This window comes from Hydra viridissima, unplaced genomic scaffold (genome assembly GCF_058129835.1).
Source record: "Hydra viridissima isolate aposymbiotic clone 2 unplaced genomic scaffold, HvirCarnegie_v1 scaffold_1, whole genome shotgun sequence".
In the NCBI taxonomy this organism is placed as follows: Eukaryota; Metazoa; Cnidaria; class Hydrozoa; order Anthoathecata; family Hydridae; genus Hydra; species Hydra viridissima.
Window position 1 is genome coordinate 32,392,008 of NW_028324300.1, and position 22,195 is coordinate 32,414,202.

Here is a 22,195-nt window from a genome sequence, read left to right on the forward strand (position 1 = left end):
TATAACACTACAGATCTACAGACATGCGAAATTATAAAAAAAAAGTATATAGGCCTGTAAATTCTAAAAATGTTACAAAAAATGCTGTTGATGGTATTTTTATAGAAGGAAAGTCAATTCGATCGACTTATGGGCAATAAAAGTTAATGTCAAAAAATATTGTTGGATAAAAATCATCAAGAGCTTTCATAAAAAAGATGCGCTTGAAATATATGCTTAATGTTGCTAAACTTGTCTCTTCATATGGTGAGCCAACTTACCCTGAGAGAATAGGCAACCTACCCCTACTATAAGTTGGCAAATATTTTTTTATTTTTTGGAGGCCCTTTTTTGGGCCACCAATTTTTATCATTTTTTAATGTTTGACACTTGAACATGCTTGCCAAATCCATATTTTTTTGAACTGCAATTTGATATCCTCAATAAAGTTCACCCAGAATTGCTCAGAGTTCAAAAACTAAAACTGTAGCTAACTATCCCCGGTCTGCCCTATATTACTATGTGTATTTATATATATATATATATATATATATATATATATATATATATATATATATATATATATATATATATATATATATATATATATATATATATATATATATATATATATATATATATATATATATATATATATATGTATATATCAGGCTTGGTCGGGAAAGGCGTGCGACCGCACTCTAATTTTGACCACGCATACAATATTTAGTTGCGACAACTTGCCCACGGCTTCATGTACTTTTTGAAATGTTCTCAAAATATCTAAAGAGCCGTAGCCAAGTTGTCGCAAATAAATATTTTATGCATGTTCAAGATTAATGTTGCGATCGCACCCTTTTCCCGACCAAGCCTGGTATATATATATATATATATATATATATATATATATATATATATATATATATATATATATATATATATATATGTAATAAAGCGTTTAAAAGTAACTCTTAATTTACGGTATATATTCTGCAATCGTTGCAAAATCCATATCGAACCTTATTTTGACATCTTTACGTCAGAGTGAAAACAATGTATGTAAAATTAAATACTTTGAGAAACTCATGTTACTAATGCAGCACCTAGCATATTGTACAAATGTTCAAAGATTACATTTATTTACAAATAAAATCAAATTGAGGACAACTAATTACAAATTGGAATATAAAGATGGAATTAGCAATGCTACAAGCTAACATTTCAACAAAAAAAATCGAGCTACAAGTAAATATGTGAGCTATTAGCACAACTGCTAGGTACAGACGGAGAGTTACAGCTGCGTCCTGAGCGGCTGCAACTACTAGAGCAGTGACTAGAATTGGAAGGCCGACTTAACACAGCAGATGCTGGGGGACAGTTCATTGAAGGTGGATAGTAACTGGAGACAAAACTAGGTGGTGGCTGGCGACTGTTCGAGCGTGGTAGAGAGGATAAAGGCATGAATTCGAAATCTTGATGTCCAACTTGCGAAGTTGGACTCTCTCTACTTGACGTACGTTTTTCACGAGAGTAAAGATTCATCATAGGACGATCATGCTGGGGGTATTGAAAAATGTTCCCATTGCGAGGTGTGTGCATTGCAATATTGTTATTAACAGAAAAATCAGATCGATGAGACTGTAATGAGTTGGCCGACCTCTGTACCGAGTTGGTTGATTGAAGGCTGTTACTTGAATGAAAGGCTGTTACTCGAGAGTTTTTGTTATGAGATACCATATCTCCATAACATTTAAGTTTACTACATATTTCTATAAATCCACATCGCATGGAAGTATCTTTTGCCCAACACTCTATCATGATATTATAAATGGCAGATGAACAGCCAGGAGGACACGGCAGTAATTTGAATTCCATTATTAGCTGCATACACTGAGCATTGCTCAGACCAAAGTAAGGTCTTGATCCGTAAGAAAATATTTCCCACAATACTACGCCGTACGACCAAATATCACTAGCGCTTGAGAAACTCACACAATTGCTCGAAGATATTAATTGAGATAAACTCTCAGGGCTCATCCATCGGATAGGTAGTGGAGGGTGTTCGGTACTGCGGAGATAGTCACTTGCATACATATCTGATAGACCACTGAAATCAGAAATTTTTATTATGCCATTTTCTGCAACTAAACAATTTCGCACAGCTAAATCTTTATGAACAAAAGCATGCGAGCTCAGATACGCCATACCATTGGCAATCTGAGTACTGATAGCTAACAGGTCACTAAACTCCAAAGGTTCGCAGTTATCGTTAGCATGGGCATCACTAAAGTTAGGGGAATGACGAAGCAAATACTCATGTAAGTCTCCGAACTCGGTGAACTCATAAATGAGTGAAAGGGGCTCTTCTTTGCTTATAACACCAATTAAAGCGATAACATTTTCGTGTTTAAAATTTGATCGTGTTTCTGCTTCGCGTACGAAGTCTTCAATTTGTTTGGGCAAAGCTTTGTTAATAATTGACTTAACGGCAACACACCCAGTGAATGTTTTACCATCTTTGTTTCCCGTGTAATCAGCAGAATATACACAGCCCAAACTCCCATCTCCGAGAAGACGAAAATCACATAGATCTGCACGATCAATTTCAAGTATCTTAAAACGAAAGATAAAAATCGCATTAAAAAAATCGCAACTTGCTTAACACGTTGACCGCCGTGTCAGTCACCGGTGATACAACATACCAGACTTTAGCTTAAAAATATCTCAAAACAAATGAAGTAATTGTATTTCGACCCATAATATGAAGTTAAACCTAAAAACGTGAAAACAATTTTCGGACCTTTTACAAAAATCCTATTGGCGGTTAACATGTTAATCAAACTATAAATTTAATACAAAAGTAAAACTATAAAAAAAGATATAATTTTAAAATTCTTATATTAAAAAATATCAAAAAAAAAAATCTAACTTTCGGACTGACTCTTGGGAAGATTTGAACTGGTAAATGAGGAGGAGATTGATAATAATGCTTTTTATGACGTCTCCACGCCAATGAAATAATAACCAACGAAACAACGAACGAAAAAATTAGGCAAGGTATAATAGTATACCATATACTGGTCACTTGAGGGTGAATCGCATCAGCTGTTTAAAAAAAAAAGGTTTTATAAAATAAACAATTTATGACTTTAAAACGTCACAGAATATCTGACGAGGGGAGTGGCTTAAAAAATAAACATATGGGGTTACACTTTCTTACCTTTCACTTATACAAAATATACATACAAAATATGATAACAAACTTGCTTTTCAACGGTTACCATTATATATTCACTCAAACGAAATCCGATACCGCTAAAAAACGACCTTATTTAATGGAGGCTAGTAAAGTGAGTAATTGAGGATACAAACATGAAGAATTTAAGCGTGCACAATATTTAGCGTTAGGATATTTTTTTCGATTAATTCAAAAGCAACCAAATTAATACTGAAGGTAGGGAAGTTATTTAAACACTATGAAAATGTCTACGAAATGGATTAAGTTCTGAAAGAATTATCACATCGTTTTTTTACGCGAAATGCATAGATTCTGATCGAAAATATCTTACCACATCGAGGTACATTGCAGTATTCAATGAACATCTTCCTAGATTCGTCAACAACGTAACACCAAGGACGATCTTTAACTTTACCAAGATTCCTGCAGTAGTTATGACCAGCCAAATAACTGGGGTACTTTTTCCCCTCAATGGTCAAACTCCAATCAAAGCATTTCAAATTAGTTTCAGATCGGTTAATGACACCACGATAAAACTCACCTTTGCCGAAATAACAGTGGTCATCTAGAACATTTATAAAGTTCGAGTAAGAACCTCCACGATTGTGAAATTAAATCGATTGTAGCCGAAGGTTCAAGGTAGAATATAATTACATTAACATACCCAAAAGCTTACGGAAGAACATATCGATCCATCTGATCGACTTTCTTCGCTATTTATCATTAACTTATATTCATTTTTGGTTTGTCCCCAAAATATCGTTATACCGAACGCTACGTGTTTTAACGTAAAAATAAACGAAAACAATTCTCAAAATAATAGATGTTATAACGAAATTTAAGAGACAGCATGCTTATAGAAAACACTTACTGACATTGACGTATTTCGGTTCAACGCCGTTTGGTGCTAAATAGAGAAAAAAAATTGTTAAAAGCACAATTTTTAAAAACAAAAATTAATAAAAAATGAACAATCTCTACTAAGTTTGTTAAAAACTTCAAAAAACAGTTCCCAACTTTAGACCAACCAACCAAAATTAGATTTTCCCAAATATCATTTGTATCTTCCAACTATTACTAAAACCTCCTAAGTATCAAGAGAATCTATTAACTATTACCAAATTCAATTAAAAGATTCTCTTTTTAAATCGATACTTGATGATAATCTCCAAATTATCATTACAGTACTAGATGCCACAAGTTTAGGGATAAAAACTTATAAAAACCATATGATAAAAATAATAGAGTTTTCTTTTAGTTGTTCTTTTTAGAAAAAGAGTAAAAGAAAAAGATAGCGGCTAAAACACTCAATTTATACAATGAAATTTTTATTCTTTAACGTTTGCAAAAGACCTAAAATAATATGAAATAAAGATACCACTAAACATAAGAAAGAATATTAAGTCACAAATGTATATCTTGGCTGACTTCTGAATAGTAAATTTACGAGTTGAGTAAAAAATTTGAGAGTAAATTTAAAAATAAAAAAAAAAAAAAAACAACTTAAAAAAAAAACTTACGCATCGCGAAGTTAAACGAAAAAATTTAAATGAAACATCTGGATGCAACAATAATTACATATGTATAAAATAACATATAGTAATTACATATGTATAAAGTAACATTGTCCCGATTTCAGTTTTTCTTAAATGGGAAACTTGATACTAGCAACAACTTTTTATTTTCTAAATACATATCACATCTTTAAGTTTAATCGTAGAAGATTGATTAGAACAAAATAAGCGAGATTAAAGCACGTTTTGAAGTTAATACTCACAAGCTTGCAAATAAAAAAATATTTCAGTTTTAAACGAACGAAGCAAGAAAAATACGTCGCAATATTTTTTAATGTTTTAATCTCATGACAAACTGAAAGAAAACATGAAAACCACTTAACTTAAACTTAATAAAAATAACATGAGATGTCTGTCTTTAAAATTGTTAATCGAAGCGCAAATTAACAAATACAATAAAAGGCTTGAAAGCTTTCTTATTAAAAATAAATGGGTAAATTATCGAAGGAAAAAGATAAGTTGAAAATAACATTAACTAATGCATGCACTACAAATTTCAAAGCTTTAAATTAGAACTGTTTTCTATTGCAGTGTTTTTGGTCAGATATTACATCATTTCTTTTTTTGATGCAATCTTAATTACGCTTGCGCAATTGCTGCATGTTTCCCTTAGGAAAAAAAATTTTGTTAGTCTTACATTTGCCATTAATCACACATCAATATTCATACAGTACGCGTGCCTGCTTACACGCGCACTTTAACAAGCTCGGAATCGATTCTATTTAAAATTTGAGTTGCTTGACTTCAAATACTCCAGTAATTTGCTAGATCATATAATCTCAATAATTCAGTCCTGGAAAACCAAGTTACTGAGGTAAATATATTTAAAGGGTTTTTTCTTTTTCTTAAACCTTTTCTTCTATAACAGTTTTTTCTTTAAATTTTTTTAGCTGAAGATTGCCGGTGTAGAAACTCTTCATGTATGGTACATGTCACTTGACAAGTGATTCGTACCTAGGTGTCAAACACTGTACCTGGGTACCGAACACTTTACTGTTTTTTGCGTTATAAAATTAAGGCGATTGCATGTCTATTTGGAGCCATAAGTCAGATAGTTTGTCAAGACTTTATGTTATATTACGTCAATTCACAATTAAAACTCTTTTGAAATCAGAATATAGAAATAGGTTTGAAGCATATATTTCAAAATCAGTTTTAAAATACATCAGATGTAAAAATGGAAAATAATAAAATATTGGGCACCTATAGTTGTTTATATAGTTAGATACCAATAATTGTTTATTATAAGCCTCCTCAACCCTCAAAATATTGCTGGCATTTTTACAAACAGCCTCTTCAATGCGCAAACAATTTTTCAAACTTGTAGAAACAAAGGAACATGATCAGATAATTAATCTGCAAAAAATTGGTGTATATTACAACAAAATTGTAAATAATGATTAGTTTAAAGACACTTTAGCATGAATATCTTTAACGTCTTCAACGTCTTTATTTTGTATTGTTAGATCTTGTTAATGTTCCAGTGAATTGTGAGCCTACACACCAAAACTAATTGGAATCCTTCCAAAAATTGTATATTTAAGAATTGCTTGTTAAGCATTTAAACACAAGCTTACCATTTAGACACAAGAGAATAAATCAAGGGGGGGGGGGGTCTGGAACCTCACTCATATACTTTAATTTCTTGCACTCACATATTAAAATTTTCTACCCTCGTATATATTCAAGTTTTTTACCTTCCCGTATAGTAAAAAAAAAAATTCATTGTGAATAATATCATTACGATTTAAAAATCTTTTAACATCTTATACCATGAAATGTTTAGACAGACACTTTAATTGAGTTTCTTTTACAGTTTCATTTTTAAAAAATAGTTTCTAAGATATGTTGCTATTATATGAAGGTTATCATCATATATATTATCATAATAGTTTCTAAGATGTTGCTATTATATGAAGGTTATCATCTATTATAGTATTTCATTCCACTGATCTCAAAATATAACTGGATAGCGTATTTAATTGTCTTTTTCAAAAAAGACTGAAGCCAAAATTGGCCTCCCAAGATGGCGGCGGTCGGAGCTCTTAGCAGTGATCGATGTACATTTTATAAGCCTTTTTACAGAGATATGAAAGAAAATAAACAGAGTTTTAAAAGAAAAACTAGACTATGAAATAAAGTTTTAAAAATTTTAAAGAAATGAATTAATTTCTAAAAAATCAGACAAATTAATTATTTAGATACTAAGATACAAGATATTCGATTTACTTTTTAAGTGCAATTTACGATTAAATAATATTCATGCATAATCTATGTACCTTTTAGTTCTTAGTTACCCAATTCAGTGTGCTAGAAGGTAGATAACATAACTGTATGGTAAGCGGCAGTGGTGTCTGCTTACAATTTTGACAAATTTTATATTTTCAATTTTTGTAGCAAGATACCAGATATATACATGCTGCATGAGCTATTAGCTGAGTGCTGTGAGTACACACAACTCAGGGGTTTCTTCTAGGATTATTTAACATATATATGTAATTAATGGATATAGTATTTAATAAAAATATCAAATACAAAATATTATTTTTTAATATATATTATTTTACCTATATATTATTCTTTGTAATGTTCCAGCTCTCAATTATTGAGTCAATTGTTTTTGAGTTGTTATTCAAAACGGCTTATTAAGGGAATTTTTTGATAACATATATTTTGTATGTTATCAAACATCACCATTATCTTATCAAAAAATGTATGATACATAAAATTACAATAAACCATCTGCATTAAATGTTGGAATGCATTAGTACTTTCTTATCATTTCGAACAAAGCAGTTTTTTAAAATTCAAAGACAGAGGAGGTTTAATTAAACCAACAAAAAGTGTTGTTATCATATGGGAAGAAACTGAAAGATGTTTCTAAAGGTTGCTTGCCTCAATAAATGGCCACCTTCCAAATGAAATAGGAATTCAAATGCCATTTCTAGTGCTGTTTTGAGATCAGTTGATTACTCAAAAATAATCAATGAACAAACTTCTCATATGTTTGACTCAGCTATAACTGATAACCATTTATTTGCACTGATTAAACTTACTTCAGAAAACTATGCAAAAATATATCTTTATCACCTGGGTAAAAAACAAACTGCCAAAATAACTGGAAAAAAGCTTAGGAAGCAATTAACAAAAGTTATCATATTTAAATATTTTTATAAGATATGATATGATATGACATGATATATATATATATATATATATATATATATATATATATATAAATTAACCTCTGAAAGTTCATGCAGCATTTATAATTTTGTAGTGCCTATCTGATAAAATAATGCCTAAAAAACATTTTATCTTAAAAAAAAAATCAGTTGCCTACTATGCTGTTGTGTTGTTAATCTTCTAGCACACAGCATTGGGTAGTTAAGAACTAAAAGGTACATAAATTATATAACAAATGCTTACTACCATGGTGTGACCTAACAAAGTCCTATGCTTTAAGAAAGTTCTAACTTAAGAAATGACAAATTTCGTATATATAAAATAAACATTTGGGGAAAATAACTTAGCTATTTTAACTAGATATCTAGTTAGTTAAAATAACTTTCTTTTTTTTTTTTCTAAATGTTTATTTTATATGTATGAAATTTGTTATTTCTTAAATTAGGACTTTCTTAAAGCATAGGACTTTGTTAGGTCACACCACGGTATTTGAAATTTGAGATTTCTGCACAACCAAGCAAATACTTTTTCTTCACTATCATTAAACAAACTAAATTTCATTTATCAATATTTGAGCTAAAGAAATAAAACTAGATTATCATCAATTTCTTAATTTTCATATCACCATTCGTTTATTCCGCTGCCATCTTGGGAAGCCAAAACTGGCTTCAAAAAATTTTTCTGTATACGCTATCTAGTTACATTTTGAGATCAGTGATTTCATTCTTCTCACCGGTAAGAAACACTGTATAGCGATTTGTACCAAGGTATTACACACTATACAGCGTTTCCTATCTTCAGTTACAGTTTATTATATTTTAGTGATATTTACCATTAAGTCATTCCTACCTGTGACACCAGTACTTTAAGTACCAACAAAGTTATCTTTTTTCACAATGCATTCAATGTATGTATGTATGTATGTATGTATGTATGTATGTATGTATGTATGTATGTATGTATGTATGTATGTATGTATGTATGTATGTATGTATGTATGTATGTATGTATGTATGTATGTATGTATGTATGTATGTATGTATGTATGTATGTATGTATGTATGTATGTATGTATGTATGTATGTATGTATGTATGTATGTATGTAATAGACCAGTTACCTGCTTTGTGAATAGGAAGACTTTCTTTGAAAATAGTAATACAGTTTTCTTTAGAAAGAGTGCTGCAATTATAAGGTATATATAATTTTAGTTCATTATCTTCTTTGGCCCGTAAGAACTCGCTTTGGCAGTAATCAGTGCTATAAAAGATAAAAAATACATGCATTACATGTCAAATGTAAATATGCAGAAATTAGAGCATCCCGCCAACGGAAGTTGCGTAAATGCGTAAATTCCGATGTGAGAAATAGTTTATAAAGGTGACTCCGATGTGATACGATGGTGAGGAATGGTATCACATTGGAGGTGTGATGTAGTCCGAGGCCGATGCACAGTGGGCCAGATATATAGGATATGGTGGACAAAACCTAATTATTACCCAATTGCTCCCCAAATCCATTTAGATATATAAATAATCATTACACATGAAATAATATTTATTTTTATCAAGAATATTTTAATTTTTAATAACAAAATTACAATTAATAGGCTTAGTAAAAATTTTTTTTTAAAATCAAACTTCTTTTCAAAAATCAAACAACAAATTGTGTTTAGCTACAAAGAATAAGAAGAAGGTGGAGCTGATTCCCTCAGCAAAGCCAGAACTTCACTGGGGATTTTTTTAAAACTCTTACTATTTTTGTTATGACCTTTTCTTAATGATGTTATGACAGGATCACTAGATACAAGTAGTCTGTTAACCAGGTCGCGATTTGTATCTATTCTAGAAGTCTTTCTACTGAAATCTTCCCTAAACTTTTTAAAATCCTTGTTGCGGGCCTCTTGTGCCTCCTCTGACATCAGTCCAATTGGCAAGTACTGTCTAGCAATAATGGCATGGCCATGAACTAAAATTTTGTGTACTGATTGTGACATGTAATACCAGGAATACTTAGATATGTAAAGTTTAAGAGCAGTAATACAAAACTCTTTAAACTTGACAGTACCAATTTCAAATCCAGATGATAAAGTGACTAGAATGATGTAAAAATAAAAGAGTTTCATCTACTATCAAAATTTTGGCAGTTGATTGATAGTCTGCAAAGGCTCGTCGGGCGGTGTTTCCATCATTACTGGTACCTACAAATTGCATATATGTGATAGTTAACCTGATGATTCATATACAAGTATTTATGTAATTTCACTTACCAGATCCTCCACTTTTTGGGAAATCCACAACCAGTCCTATTTGGTTCATAAATTCTATCTGGATACGTTTATTCACTAGCTTAACATTTTCCTTATCTTCAATAGCTCTAGACTGCCACTTTTGAGTTTCCAGCTTGTATCCAATATGTAATACCATTTCAAAAAACCTAATCCAGGAATGCAGGTTTTATATTTCCTTATATTTCCAACTTTATATTTCCCCGGTTTGCATCCTTCCATTTCTTTTGATATACTTTTAAAAACGCAGCACATCCAGTAGAACCCAAATTCATAGAGACTAGAATAGCTTCTACAGACAAAGAAAATGATTTATCACTAGGTTTTAGTTGGTCATGCCGTATACGTTTATGGACATCACTTATCTTCATATCAACTACAAAAAATGATTTTAACATAATTAGTGCAACCACTATAAACTAATATAACATGAATATGGCCATTATTTTCATTTCAGCTACATTTAATTAGGCCAGTATAATAAGCACAGCACCTATTATTACCTAAAACCAAAAAAATAGGTTTGTCGCTAACAGCATTTTACGAAAATATCTTTTTTTAAATGTTTACCAAACTTAAAGGGGCAGCTAAGAGCAGAATTAAACACCACCAACAGGCTGTACATATATTGTATTAACTTGTTTTAACAATAATAAGCGGTTCCAGCAGGTTCTAAATTATATGCGCCACTTTTAATATAATATTTTAATATTATAAATAAGAATCTTGCCTTTATATTTCAAAATGAAACTGTGAGTTTAATACAAGACCTTGGAATTTATGGTGGTATTTTTCGTAAAGCTATAAAATTAAATTTTAATAATGTGTCAATTAATTTCGCATAAGTTAAATAATTTAAAGGTTATTCATTGTCATAGTTGTAGGTGATATATCTATTATAAAAATTAATAAATGAATTTCTAAATATATTCAATTGTAAATGATATTTGTACATTTATGATGTACTATCAAACTACCAATAATGTATTAAACCATACATTATGCTCTTATATACATAATATACTAAGTAGTTGGAAGTATTTCGAATATTTTTTTTTGAGGTTTTGTCTACCACCTGGCCCACTGTGCGATGGGGAGAATTTCACGCACTCTCCGATATATTTCGAGATTTACGCATCATCGTACGATATTTTCGTGTAATTTCACAATAAATCGTGTTTACAGTATAAATTTGTAATATTGTGATATTTCCGATGTATTTATCTATAATTACGAGGTTTTCGCAAAATTACAGCAAAACTTTGCAAACTACCACAAACCATCGTAAAACATCGGAAAATAAAAACATTAATTCTTTTTTTTTTTACATTTTATTTACATTTCGCAAACCATCTAAATCTAAATTACTTTTTAAAGTAAATTACTTTCACAAGACTTACTTTTACATTAATTTACATGGACAAATAAAAAGTAAATAACATTTTTATGTTAATTCCTTTTACTAGTAATAATAAATTACTTTAACAAGTAAAAGTTACGCATTTTTAAAATTAACTTTAAGCGAGTAATTTTTACATGTAATATATTATTTTACTATGCTACTTTTTAAAAAATTAATAACTTTTAAATGTAAATATACTTGATAATTTAATCTAAGTTATGCAAAGTAATATTTGTTTAAAAGTAACTTTTTAATATCAAATTAAGTAAAAGTGCCATCCCTAATAGGTTTCTAGGAACTAAATATAAAAACTTTAATCAAATTGCAGCTTTTACAGCTTTACTAGTTTTCTCTCCTTCGGAAATTAATTTCCAATTACTGTTATAATGCCCTTAAAAAGACAAAAAAATTAAATTGCTTATAACTTATCTTGAAAAGCACTAAACAAAGGTTGGAAAATTCAAAAATATAAACAGACCATATAACTTTCAGAAAAAAGTCAAGTTATAGTGCAGAAATCTAAAATTTTTTAAAATTTTGTTTTAAAAGATTGTTTTTAAAAAAATTTCCGAACATATAATGACTAATATTTAACATAAAACGAAAAATATTTAACTTAAGTCCGTAAACAAGAGTCTAAAAAGAGGCTATGAATAGGCCCCTTATAAGAATAGTAATTGTTTTTCACTTGTTTAATAGGAACATATAGTTTTGGTTGCTTAAAAAACACTGCACTGTTAATATTTTTGTCTTTTTAAGGGCACCATATATTTTTAACTTTTTTTCCAATTTTTTATACTTCTGAAGGAAAAAGGTCTCAAAAACAACAAACAAAACACTTTAACTTATAATGAATAATAAAAAAGATTCTCAATAATGAAATCTATAGGATTCCAAATCTTCAGTACTGTCTTCTTTATCATTAGACTTTCTAAATAAATTCTTTGCAGCGGTTCTTTTTTTTTTATAAACATTTAGGTAAAATTATAATTGATAACTGTTCTCTGTCTTCTGTCTCTTGCACTTTCTTTTCTTTTGAGTTGTTTTGAGATTCTACGAGTTTTAGTAACATCTTTTTGACGTTATTGATCTTGGACTCAAATAATTAATAGAATTAAGTGAACTATATTCTTTAATTTCTCAATCACACACACATAGAAAGATCATACCTAAGTTTCAAACAATCTTGCTGACATACATCCATCTTTTTGGGCTTACTGTCAGGGGAATTTTGACAATAAGGTAAATTGTAGAAGCACAAAAATGAGATAGCATGACCACGACATCGTTGAGAAAAGAAAGACTTTGAACTTTCAAACTCAGCAATTTCTACAAAAAATTTTTAAAGACTTATTGCAAATTTTTTCTTTTTTGCAATTGATACTGTCATATTAAAAAATTTAAAGTCATGATTACAAGCAAACAGTGTTATGCAGAGAATTAACACTGAAAGAATGTGCAAGCTAAACATATATGGAAAAACTAATTCTCTGGTATATATTGTATAGCAAATTCCCTGAATTTCCCCTTACTATAACACCTCATAAATAAAATTTTGGACAAAATTTAAAAACTAATATTTTAAGAACTAATAAGTTTTATTAGTTAATGTTTCAATGGTAAATATGTTAGTATACGTAGTTTATAAGTATATTAAAATAATTATTTCAAATACCATATTTAGCAATATTATAAAGTTTTTTTGAAAGATGTTTTATTTGAGTAAGGAAAATTTCTTTATTCATCTTTGAATAACAATATCTAATTCTTGCTTCAAGCTCTTCCAAATTCTCAGCTCTCCAATTATTCTCGTACACTAGCCGTTTTAAATCACCCCAAAAGTTTTCAATTGGTCTTGCTTCTGGAACGTTAGCTGGGTTTATATCTTTGGGTACAACTTTGATTTTTTTCAATTTTAAAAAGTCGATGACCGACTTTGCGTAATGTGATCAAGCTAGATCATGCCAGAAGATAAACTTATTGTCTTTTTTATAATATTCTGATACTAAAGGAAGTAAAGTTTTTTCTAGTATCTCTTTATAAGTGTACTGGTTGATTGCCTGCTTACTGTGATGAATATAAAGAGGGCTTATTCCACGGGGACTGATGCAACAAGAAACTAAGAGCTTGTCCTCATACTTTTTATGCAAATTGTATCTTACTTGGTCAGAACATTGAGAAGGATCAGCGGCATAAAACCTATCATTACCAGCTAATGTGCTATTGTTTAAAGTAAAATAGCTTTCATCATCTATAACAAAATCCAAGTTTTTATAATTTTTGTACAATTTACAACATTTAGGACACATAGCTTTCTTCTGTTGATGGCTACGATCTGGACAATTTGTTTTTTTGAAAGTTCGAATGTTAGTCATTGTTTTTAATACTTGGGAAATGCGAGTTTGACTATAGTTAAAAACTTGAGCTACTTTCTCTTGGGAGCACCCTGACTTACTTTCAAAAAATGCAGCAATCTTTGGAATATTTTCTTTAGTAGCTACCTTAACAATTCGACCACTTCCAACTTTTCTTTTTAGAGATCCATTCTCCAATTTTACAATTTTATCGTAAGCAGTTGATCTGGGTAAACCCCATTCCATAAACTGCTTAGCAACAAATGCTTTACCTTTTTCCCAATTTTTTTGGAAAAAAATTTCCATAATTTTTTAGAGGTCCTTTACTTTGACCATTTTATTTTCAATATTTAAATAATATTTTTAACTTAATCAAATTAAATTTAACTAGATTATAAAATCCTCTTTCAAAAAATCCTTTTTGTAAAGGTTTTTTACATGCATGAAATAAATTACAGGGTGCAGCAGCGATTAGCGAACTAATTTTTGGCTAGGTTTTGTGATGTAAATAAAATACTTCCGCAATTTGTTTTTGTTGATTAATGTTCAATGACCGTCTTAGATTTTAATAAAATTGTGAATAGAAAACATTTTAGTTAAAAGTTTTACAATGGAAGCCAAAAGAACCGAAGTTTTAAATTTGATTCACGCAGGTTTGTCTGCACGTGAAGTGATTCGTGTTTCTGGAGTATCTAAAACTACATTTTACAAAGTGAAAAAAAGTGGCAGAGCAGAAAGAGCCAAAATGCCATCTCCAGTGAATAAAAAAGTTGATAAAAAGTTCACAGAAATCTTAATAAGCATGTTGAAAAGAATCCTACTGTATCCATTAGAAAGACAGCAAAATTGTTCAATATTGATGAAAGGACAGTCAGAAGAACTCTAAAAACACTTGGAAAAGTCAGTGTGGCCCAACCTTCATGTCAACTTTTAACAGAAAGACTAAAAACTTTACGATTGGAACAATCAAAGAAGCTTCTGAATCAGCTAAAAATCCATGCTTCGTCAACAGTTAAAGTTTTCTCAGATGAAAAACTTTTTAGTGTTGACTGTGTGATAAATAGGCATAATGACAGATTCATTGTACAGAAGGGTGACAAAGCACCACCTGTGTGTCACACCAAGCACCCTCAGTCCATCATGATGCTAGGAATCATCGTTTCTAATGGAGAGAAATGCCCACCAATCCACATCAAAGAGAAAGAAAAAGTTACCTCTGATGTGTATATTCGCTTACTAAAACGCTATGTGGTGCCATGGCTGAAGAAGACATTCCCAGAAAACAATTACATCTTTCAACAGGACAATGCACCTTGTCATGCGTCCAGAAAAACTGAACAATATCTTCAGGACAATATGGCTAATTTCTGGCCCAAACACTTTTGGCCACCATCCAGCCCTGACCTGAATCCCCTTCACTATAGTGTGTGGAGCGTAGTTGAGAGTAAGGCTTGCAAAAAGACCCACTCAAGTCTCAAGTCACTAAAGTCATCAATTACCTGTGCTTGGAACTCAATGTCAAGGGTCTATATAATAAGCACCTGTCCTTTCGTCCTAGGCTTGAGGTAGTGATCAAAAAAAAAAGAGACTTAATTGAATGTTAAGGTGGGAAAAGTATTTATCTTCAACTTTTCTCCTATTAATAATTTTTTAAATTCATTAAAAATCAAATTTTTGAGGCTACCCCCTCGAATTCAAATTTCATTTTGGTTTCTGATAGAAGCATATATACAATGCACAAAAGCCCAATTGAGATGTTCATTTTTCTCAAGTTAAAATTTGATAAAAATAGATTTAGTATAAGCTATGGAGCACACTTTCCTGGAAGATCAACGGAGCAAACGTAAAATAGCTATCGGATCAATAGACAATTTACCTTGAATACCAAATACCAAAATTACCAAAAATATACCATGAAAATAATTTTTTAGTGCTTTAAAAATTCATTTTGAAAAACGTTCTAAAAAGTTTGCGAATCGCTGCCGCACCCTGTACATAATAAATGCAATTAAAATTTGTCCGAAACTTTATTTATAGGGTGTTATTTAAGAATGATGAATTTTTTCATGACCACAATAAATTCATACAACAGCAGAATTAGAATTTACAATAGAAATGTTAGAATATCAAAATTAATTTAAAAAATCAGTTATTGAGCTATTTATTTTCATGAACCATCCTTTAAATAAGGTCTTACAAGATCTTATGAGATCTTATAACTAAAGAGAAACAAGCAACAACACAAATCAATATTTGAAAATAACAAAAAACCTATATCATTATTTAAGTTATTCACAACAAGTTAGAAAATGCTCAACATAAAAAGTAAGCATCAATCAAACAGTACTTATAATCTCTTCATTTTTGTTCTGGTAATATTTACAGTTCTTTTATGCCCACAATAATTTTTCTAAAGTGTTTGGTATAAACATTGTATTGTTCAAAGTGATGCTCATATTCTTGCCTGACTAATATAACTGCAATGTTTAGTTCAAAGCATGAACTATATGGAGTTTGCATAATTAACAAACAGACAATCTTTTATCAAAAAGTGCAATTTAATAAAAAGGTGTAGGTGAGAACTTGTATCCCTGATTCATATGCACCTTTGGTCTTTTAGAATTATCTCCATACTTACACAACTTGTAAGTATGGAGATAATGCATGTTATAAATATTGAATCTACAGCATGTTATAAATATTGAATCTACAAAGTTAATTGTGTTTTGGTAGTAGAATAGGTAATTGTTAAATTTGTTTCTAAAAAGTTTTATTTTGATAGCAAAAAATAGTTATTTTACCATCATTAACACATCTTTAATATTTGGTTATGTTGAGTAATTTTGTTTATACCATTTTCTAACTGAATTATTCACCTTTTCTATGGTTGTTTTTGTTATGCTGTAAAACCATCTAATAGGACAAAAAAAGAAATTTTTGTGAAAATGGAGTGGGTTGGCACCCTTGATCCTAATGCATTTATGCACCTTTGATCCTATCTTTTAAAGGCTTCAAAGCCTAAACAACACAAAAACTGGCTTATGAATTTGCAATAACTCTTTCTAAATGCATTCCTAAGTCCTGGATTAGTTCACAAAATGCTAGAAAACAGTGGCTTCTTGGTTTTATGTTAAGCAGGAAAGAATTATCTTTAACAAATCCAGAAGCTAGCAGTTTGGCATAAGCAACCGTATTTAATCGTTATACATTCGGAAAATTTTTCACCAATCTAAGAGAGGTTCATCTGATTCAAGTTTCAACCACAAAACATTTACAATGTAGATGAGACAGGTCTCAAAACTGTACAAAAACCAGTCAAAGTAATTACTAGTAAACAAAAAAGTTGGAAGAATAACTTCAGCAGAAAGAGGGATGCTAGTAACAGTTTGTTGTGCAGTTATCAATAGGAAACTCAACCCCTCCAATTTTTATTTTCCGAGAGTTCATTTTAATGGAAGCATAATAAATGGTGGTCCACCTGGATGTGTTGGGGTTGTAAATTCTTTTAGCTTGATGTTGCAACATTTTAAGAATGGATGAAACATTTTATTCAAGATGTGAAACCACCAGCTAATCCAGTGCTTTTACTTCTTAACAACAACCAGAGCCATGTTTCCATTCCATGTTTAGATTTAACAAAAAAAAAAAAAAAAAAGGCATAAGATTGCTATCTTTTCCACCACATTGTAGTCACAAGCTGCCATTGGGTTGGTCAGTGCATGACCAACTGAAATACTATTACAATGCAGCCTGTGATGATTGGTTCTATCTAATTCAAGACCAATAAACATACTATATAGCTGCAGTTGCAAGTAAAGCTTATGTACAAGCCTTTACTCCATCTAACATTTCTGCAGGATTTGCTGTGGTAGGAATTGAACCTTTTAATCCTAACATATTTTCTGATAAGGAGTTTTTGGCTTCATCTTTAACAGACTGTCCAGAACCAGTATTGCTTATCCATTTCTAGATGCTGCTGATTCAGTTTCTGCTATTGATCATGTCCCAGCTTTTAATCATTCAATCTCTAGTCTAGTTTATTGTCTATTCAGTTTTTAAAAATAACTGACCCTGGAAGTCAACTATCCAGTGTTACTATTAACACCACTTATCAAGTAAGTCTAGAAAAAATTAAGCCATTTCCAAAGCTTGGATCAAGAAATTATTAAAGAATTAAAGAACATAAGCCTCAGCACACCTTTATACTCACAGAAACTCCTGTTCGAAATGAACTAAATAGGTTTCAGGAAATGAAAAAAAATAAATCAAAAAAGACAAAAAAGTGATACATTAGAACCACAACATTTAAATGAATTGTCTTGTAGATCAACTCAAGGATATTCTAGAGAAGTAATTTTGTACTTTAACAACTGAGGAAACGTCGAGCCTCAGTAAACAAATAACATTTTTGTCTCATTGATTTTACTTTTTTTCCTACATAAATTTTTTTTTTAAATTGATTTTTTTGTTTTTTCTATTAAAAGGAATAAATTTGGAGTAAATTTACAAAAGATTAATTGGTTTTTAATATAGACATTCTTTGAATGACTTAAAAACAATTTTTACACATTCACAGTAAAAATTTGGATATGGATCAATTATACAAAAATAGGATCAAGGGTAAATTTATGTAGGATCAAGGGAGCATACAGGTATGAAACCTTGATCCCAATTCAGTGTTGTTAATTTGCATAGTTCTTAATTTATTTTAAATATTTTAGTAAATGATCATTAAATATAATAAAGTATTAATAAATAAATATAAATTATTAATAAATATTAATAATAAAGTATTAATAAATAAAAATAAATATACATTAAATATAATAAAGTATAAAGTTTGTTATCATGTACTGTTTCATGTAGTGTAGTGGTGCTATGTTATGCTGCTGGTAGTAATTCTTCAGCTTACAATTATCCAAAATTTCTTACTTGATAGCATTAGAAGTTTAAATGGTGTTGTCTCATCTGTAAAAAACAATTTTGTTGAATCTAAGAATGCTGCACATGCAGTACTGTTCAATTTTGTAACACATTGTTGTGTCTCGCTATAACCTTTATACTTTGAACTGCCAGGAACACTACAGAAAAGAGACTTTTAATGTAATAGAAAAAAAAAGTTGCAAAAAAACATAATTGTTAATAAGGATAAAAAGAAAAAGAATATATTTAATTTTTATATTCACAATATTTTTCATACTTAGATTAGCTACAAAAGCAAATAAATCTGTACTAGAAAATTAACAAGAACTTAAGTAGTAAAATTATAACACTTACTTTTCTGGCTGCAATAAATTACTTTCTAAAAAAAAAAAACTTTTAAAGTAAGAATATAATAAGTTCTCTGTATTTCTTTGGATATTTATAACAGTTAACTAGTTAATGTATTTATATCCAAATTGCACTTTTAAAGTTATTTTTGTGAATTCAGTGAGTTTTTCAGTCCAAAATTAATACAAGCATAAAGGTGATCTTTTATAAGCTATAACTTTTTTATATAATACTAGCTATGTTTAGAATATCCGTTTAAATCTATGCTAAATTTGAATCCATTTTTTTCATTTTAGGTATCTTATTTTTTGTTGTTTTTTTTTTCAACCATTTTATTACAATAATTAGGATTAGGATTCATAAAATCTGTTTGTACTTTTAGGAAAAGGAAGCCTTTATCTCAAAGCCTTTATTCACAAATTTGATCAGATTTTGTTATTCCTCTTATGGAAAATCTATTTCAGCTGCAAATGTCCACATTTTGCTTCATCTTTTGATCAAAAGATCAAAATGATCAAAACAGTTCCAAACCATACAAGCCTTAACATTTAAAATTATTTTAACATAAATTTTCTTTGTTGCAATAAAGATTAAGTCAAAATTCAAAAGTTAACAAAAGTATTCAACTAACTGATTCACCAAAAATAGCTGTTGAATTTTTAAAAATTTTGAAGAAAAAATGATAGGTCTTTCCTGAATTCCTGAAAACTATTTTCAGGGATATCAAGAATATTTGATTTTAATTTTCCTGGGAAATTCCTACAAACACCTCTTATTCGTTAAGTGAACAAATTGAATTGGCTAATGTCACCATTTATTAAATACATTTGATTAGTAGCTATTAAAAATGTTAATAGTTGCCAATAACATGGACTATGTAAGGTTATAGAAAATAAATATTTAGCTGTTAGCTTAGATTTTAAATTGTTTAGAAATGCTTTTCTGATGCTGACAATGATTATCATACAAAACTTAAAGCAGAAAATGAAAATTCACCCTGGCAGTAACAGACAAACACAGTGTACTAATTTTGATGTCATAAAATAGCTTATTCTTTAATCAAGGGTTAGTTTTTCAGTATATATTTTTAAGAGAAACATATTTTTGTACTTACTTCGACTTTTCTTGGTTATAAGTGCATTTGAACTACTTGAAGTACCTTTACCATTTTGTGCCACACATTTGTAAAAACCAAAATCTGTTTTTAAAATGTCATTGATTTTAAGCGTTGAATTTACTAAACGAAAAGGGCCGTTTACCTTCAGCCTAAAAGTAATCATTAGTAGATAGCTTTTACTGAACCATGTCTAGTATTTACATGATTAATTAAACTGTCTTTAAATAATCTTTTAGAAAAACCTTACCTAACCTTTTCATTTTTCAAGACAAAATTTCTATTTAACTCAGTTATAGGGATTTCATTTTTCGCCCAGGTAACATTAGGTAAAGGGTTTCCACGAGCAACACAAGTTAGTTCAATAGTTTCACCAACAGATGCTGTTATGTTTAATGAATTAAATTTTATCTTTGGAGCTGAAAAGTGAATACAACAAATCATTTTTCCAATCTTAACTATCAAGATCATTAGTGACAACAACTGTTGCTTTAAATGTCAAACAATGGTTACTATAATCTTGAAAATTTTAAAATCTATATTCTATGATTCCAATAATCAACTTTAAAAGCCAATAGAGTATAAACTTACCTCTGCAAGGTTCTTCATTGTCACATAATCTTTCCCTGATATAAAAACAGACTTTAATAAAAAAAAAATTGTATTTCTTAATATCAACAAAATAATGATAGCTAGAAGACAAAGTTTTAATTAAACTGCTTGAACAAAAACCAGTTTATTTGCCTAAAATGGATCATAAAAGCTCCAGGAAAATGCTCAGGTCAACCTTAATAATCCATGTCAGTAAGATTCAACTCAAGCTATTACAATAATATAAATAAAGCTATTTACAATAATATAAACAGCTTTTGTTGAATCTTATTGAAATGGATTATTGTAAGTATAACTTTTGAAGTCATATCTATGTAAATTCTTTAACAACTTTAGAGTTAATGTCTAACTTGCATTATTGTTGTGTGCCATAAATCTTTTAAGATCAATTTAGATAAATATCTAATTATAACCTTAATGTATTGAGCATGAAAAATATCTGAACTATTATAATCAAAATACATTAAAATTTGAATTTGAATTGACCTTTGGTTGAGTTATTTATATATAACATTGTTTTTTAAATCAATTTTAGAAAAATTTACCTGTCCTCCTCAAAACTCAAAGAACCAAATGTAGCTATGTGAGAGAAAGAACATAAGAAAGATATGGATGCATCATGCATGTATGCATACATGCATGATGTATACATACATACATACATAATACATACATACATACATACATACATACATACATACATACATACATACATACATACATACATACATACATACATACATACATACATACATACATACATACATACATACATACATACATACATACATACCACACATATATGCAGCTTATTTGATAATTCAAATTGAAATAGCAATTCAAGTAATACAAGATATTTACCTCTTCTATAAACAAATAAGTAAAGTATAAAGCGAACGACGAATAAATCCATAACCAACCATAAAAGCAAGGTGTAATAATCCTTACTTAATTATACACATTACATAGAAATTCAATATCAATCTACATTCATGTAAGAAATACCAGACTTGAACTAATTTTAAAAATAAGAAAACAATTAGAATTAAAATTCATCGAGGGTAGCGTAATCTGAATGAAAAGTCAAATATGAATTGCAGCCGCATCACCGGTTAAAAATAACTTTGAAAACAGGTCTCCTGTATGGTGTCACTTGGGGTTGCTAGAAATAAAAAATAT

At 29.7% G+C, this 22,195-nt stretch overlaps 1 protein-coding gene, 1 long non-coding RNA gene and 1 pseudogene across 9 annotated transcripts; 1 reads left to right on the forward strand and 2 right to left on the reverse strand.

The window, feature by feature from the left end:
• Nucleotides 1–1,039: 1,039 nt before the first annotated feature.
• On the reverse strand, nucleotides 1,040–22,195 carry LOC145200815 (tyrosine-protein kinase transmembrane receptor Ror-like). 7 transcript variants are annotated; one of them, XR_016452834.1, is made up of 14 exons: nucleotides 21,878–22,195; nucleotides 21,562–21,595; nucleotides 20,996–21,030; nucleotides 20,655–20,823; nucleotides 20,405–20,556; nucleotides 19,297–19,321; nucleotides 18,952–19,100; nucleotides 12,835–12,994; nucleotides 9,097–9,236; nucleotides 4,089–4,124; nucleotides 3,882–3,991; nucleotides 3,549–3,782; nucleotides 2,909–3,084; nucleotides 1,040–2,592 (listed from the first exon to the last, which is right to left on the reverse strand). XR_016452834.1 is itself a non-coding variant. In XM_090088522.1 (13 exons), the coding sequence occupies exons 4-13, from the start codon at nucleotides 20,665–20,667 to the stop codon at nucleotides 1,219–1,221; spliced, it is 2,454 nt and encodes an 817-aa protein (XP_089944648.1). In that variant the 5' UTR covers nucleotides 20,668–20,823; nucleotides 20,996–21,030; nucleotides 21,562–21,595; nucleotides 21,878–22,195; the 3' UTR covers nucleotides 1,040–1,218. The 7 variants fall into 7 exon arrangements, 6 of the variants coding, with proteins under 6 accessions (XP_089944648.1, XP_089944634.1, XP_089944642.1 ...); XM_090088522.1 differs by lacking the exon at nucleotides 3,882–3,991 and having other exon boundaries at nucleotides 20,660–20,823; XM_090088508.1 differs by lacking the exon at nucleotides 3,882–3,991.
• LOC149894564 (uncharacterized) lies at nucleotides 9,734–11,030 on the reverse strand. 2 transcript variants are annotated; one of them, XR_016452840.1, is made up of 3 exons: nucleotides 10,834–11,030; nucleotides 10,246–10,639; nucleotides 9,734–10,176 (listed from the first exon to the last, which is right to left on the reverse strand). It is a non-coding gene; the product is annotated as an uncharacterized LOC149894564 (long non-coding RNA). The 2 variants fall into 2 exon arrangements; XR_016452837.1 differs by lacking the exon at nucleotides 10,834–11,030 and having other exon boundaries at nucleotides 10,246–10,555.
• Nucleotides 17,392–18,255, forward strand: LOC149894565 (uncharacterized; annotated as a pseudogene).